The sequence below is a fragment of the Papilio polytes genome, unplaced genomic scaffold, assembly GCF_000836215.1.
Source record: "Papilio polytes unplaced genomic scaffold, Ppol_1.0 DF824047.1, whole genome shotgun sequence".
Taxonomy (NCBI): domain Eukaryota; kingdom Metazoa; phylum Arthropoda; class Insecta; order Lepidoptera; family Papilionidae; genus Papilio; species Papilio polytes.
In genome coordinates this window covers 4,441,796-4,445,212 of record NW_013525157.1, presented here as the reverse complement: position 1 = coordinate 4,445,212, position 3,417 = coordinate 4,441,796, and the positions used below count along the sequence as shown (strand labels likewise).

At 34.8% G+C, this 3,417-nt stretch overlaps 1 protein-coding gene across 1 annotated transcript in view; it reads right to left on the bottom strand.

Moving 5' to 3' along the window:
* Positions 1-3,417, bottom strand: part of LOC106100357 (serine/threonine-protein phosphatase rdgC) — a 10,890-nt gene that overhangs the window by 6,888 nt on the left and 585 nt on the right. Inside the window, exons 2-5 of the mRNA XM_013279184.1 lie at positions 3,209-3,415; positions 1,860-1,987; positions 1,276-1,366; positions 293-560 (exon numbers count right to left, since the gene is read on the bottom strand). Of these exons, the coding sequence (XP_013134638.1) occupies positions 293-560; positions 1,276-1,366; positions 1,860-1,987; positions 3,209-3,415 (694 nt within the window). The remainder of the gene's footprint in view (positions 1-292; positions 561-1,275; positions 1,367-1,859; positions 1,988-3,208; positions 3,416-3,417) is intronic.

Here is a 3,417-nt window from a genome sequence, read left to right as displayed (position 1 = left end):
CAGACGATGCTGAAATATTAAATAGCATTACGACGCTGTTTGAAACGACAACATGACACGTCTTACTGGATTTATAACAAAATTCGAGTTTTTACGACTTTAAGGCCCGGTCCCACCAATGGTTGATAGAGGCTCAGATAGCTTGAAAATCCGATATTTTCATCAGATATTTTACATTTTGGATTGTTATCAGACAAACTATAATTTGGTGGGACTGGCCCTAAGGCTTATATTTATTTTCAGTACTGTTCGTAATTTACAAATTGAAGTAATTATCGGATTTCATCATTACTCCATTAGTCTTTTATCCTGAGTAAGTTCAGTGCGGCTTGTAAATCGCCATGAATATTTATTTTCAAAGCAAATATTTGAATATATCCTTCCAAAGTCGTTTGTATAAGGATATGTGAACACCTTTTTCTTCCTAAACGCTTCAATCAGTAGGTCGATATCCTTCCTTTGTAGCGGGAAGTCGATGTCGGGGCCGCGGGCGGCTTTCGGGGGCGCCGTTTCGTCTACACCCCCGCCCTCGTCAGACTCCTCAGAAAATACTTGTTCCACTAAAATAAAATGTATTTATCAATGTCACGTACGAGTGTATTCAAATGGATTCCAAAGCTAACGTAATAGACTACGAATGTGTTACATATATGCGTCATCCTAAACGACCAATACTCTATCACTAGAAGTGCTGCTATATTACTATCTAAAACATTATTTTAGCGTTTATTGCATTAAAATAAATTAAAATCTTATTACTCAAATAATGGTTTTTAAAATCACACATTTGATTAGGACTAGACATAGATAAATTTTCTGAAAACTTTTATCATAGTTAGCTAACTAACACAAATAGCTATTTGTGTTCCATTTTCGCCATCGACTTCGAAAGAAATTCATCGAAGGTGATAGAACATCTCAATATGTGAAAAAGCTAGCGAAGTATTTAACTTGGAGCGAAATGGAAAAGTGCTCCGGGCGCCTTTCACACACGCTATTTTATTCATTCGTCTGATTGCATTGCTATGTAATTTTGTATTATTTGAATAAAGAAATGCAAAGAAAAGATTAATATAATAAAGCGGAAACACACACTTCTTTGTGGCGTAAGATGTCAGCAATCACAGCATACTTTTGAATAATTATTTTTTAATAAAAACCCCTACACTTACGCCACTCTTTCGTTTATATATTTTCACGCTATTAAACTTAGGGGGTAAATAAATTGGATAAAACATCGAATTTTTAAATAACAAATGATAGACAATAACTTACAAACAGAGGCAGTCCTTGAGGTCCTCTCGGATGAGGGGCGACCACTTGTATCACGCATGTGACTCAGCAAGGCGTTGAAAAAGTTGTATAACTGAAAAACAAACTACTGTAAGAATCTATTTTCTAAATACATATATATATAATTATAATTGAAAAATTAAAACTACTCAATTCAGTTGGCTGCATTTTAATTTAAACGTGTGCAAATATGAATTGTTAGATCAGGTCTATGTTGCGTTCTTGCTATGATTAATGAAGCCCCACAGCGCGTGACACTAACTATCCAGGCACGCCGCGCCTGCATGCATGTCGATGTCAAGTTAGCGTGTACACACTCAGTAATCAACCCTCGCCGTTCTCAGCCCATACCTACTGAGGAAAATAAGCCGTTCTATGTTCGTATTAAATTACATATCTAAGTAAACTGTTATTATTATACAATACACCATTGAATTAAAATTTTGTAACGAATCACTATAACAAGCGTATTCTAAAATAATTTAATTGTTGATATCTTTTACATTCCGGTGGAAAACTTTCTCTCTTATTAAAAGCGGGGTATATTTGTAAAACATATCACTTACTTTTACTTGATCTTGTTCTCCGGCGTATTCTATACTTTGGAATATGGTCCAGGTGTACCGTCTGCGGACCTCCATCCGAGCAAGGTATCGACGATACCACTGCTGAATCAAGATGGCCGCCTTCATCGCTGCCATAAAAAAATTCTTTAAAGATTCAATTGGTTTACCAAAATATGGCAATAAAGGACAGTTATCAACAGAATAACGAAGAAATCAAAGATCACGTTGATGTTCAGTGCAGCAAAATTTTGCCTGAAACCTTCCAAGCGAAAACTAGATTACACGAGAATTCTATTCAACATTTTCACAACTCTGCATTGAATCGCTAACCAAACGACACTTTTGTAACATGGAAAAGTCAATATTTCAAGTTTTAACCCAGGTTATTAGGTTAGTAGGTAGATCAGAGAGCAAATGATGAAAGATAAGCCGCAAATATTATGGTTGGCATTTTTTTCTCATGCAAACTAAAGCAGTATACCTAAAGGTATAGAAAGTTTTGAGACTAGTAACTTTACTGTATTTAAATTCAATAAAATGTACTGAGAAATAAAATACAAACCTCGAACAGACTTTCGAAACTCTAAACTGGGTTCCAGACTTTTCTAAACTTCTTACAAGATAAATAGGATTAGGGGAAAGTTTACAACTTTTTGTAACTAGATTAAACGTCAGAGTAAAATAAAAGGATATTTATTTATTGACGTAATGTCCTTGAGAGAATTCTTTAACATTCATATATAATATCATTAAAATAGTAGACATATGATTGTCTACCAGTATTTTTATGAGTTATGGACAGCAAGCGTTTCTATTTAACCATTATTCGCATTTATAACATTAGAAAGAAGCAAAATTAGTCCGCAGTACATAATAATAAATATCACTACAAAAAACGTATCTAAAATTATGTTGCACAAATTTCATAGAACAAAACAAATTGGTCTGTGAAAATGTTGCATCACTTCTGTAGAATGAACTACTTCGCGCTAATGAAAGCCGTTTCGATCCCAATTCGACGAACTTGTATACTCTTTCCAGTATACTTTTATAAATGTCGTGTCTAAAATAACTCGACTCTATTCCATTCAGACATCATGCTGTACTATTTAGAGATATGACGTAAAAAGAATAATATACGCTTTCGTTAAAAGAAACAAAAAAGTATTTATTTAATAATATACCTACAAAGTTTTAGGTTGTTACTAAAATGTATTGATAGCGATAGCCACTTATCAAATGAAAAACTTGCATGTCGCCACTCTACCATTAAAATGTCATACGCACGAAATAAAGAACAAAAACATGTTCGAATTTCAAATAAAAAATTAAAATCATGCAACACTCACTTCTTTCAGCTTTTGTCATGCTGACGTCATCCTTCTTCCAAAACTTCAGGAACGGTGCCAACGCTTTCATTGTGCATTCACCGTTCAATACTCTCTTACCCAATTTTTTGGGTACCTCCTGTTCTATTTCGGAACTTCTACAGGAAGAGGAGTCGTCTCCCATTGAACGAGTCCGTCTCCCGCCGCGGAAGCTGACGCAGCCGCAGCCT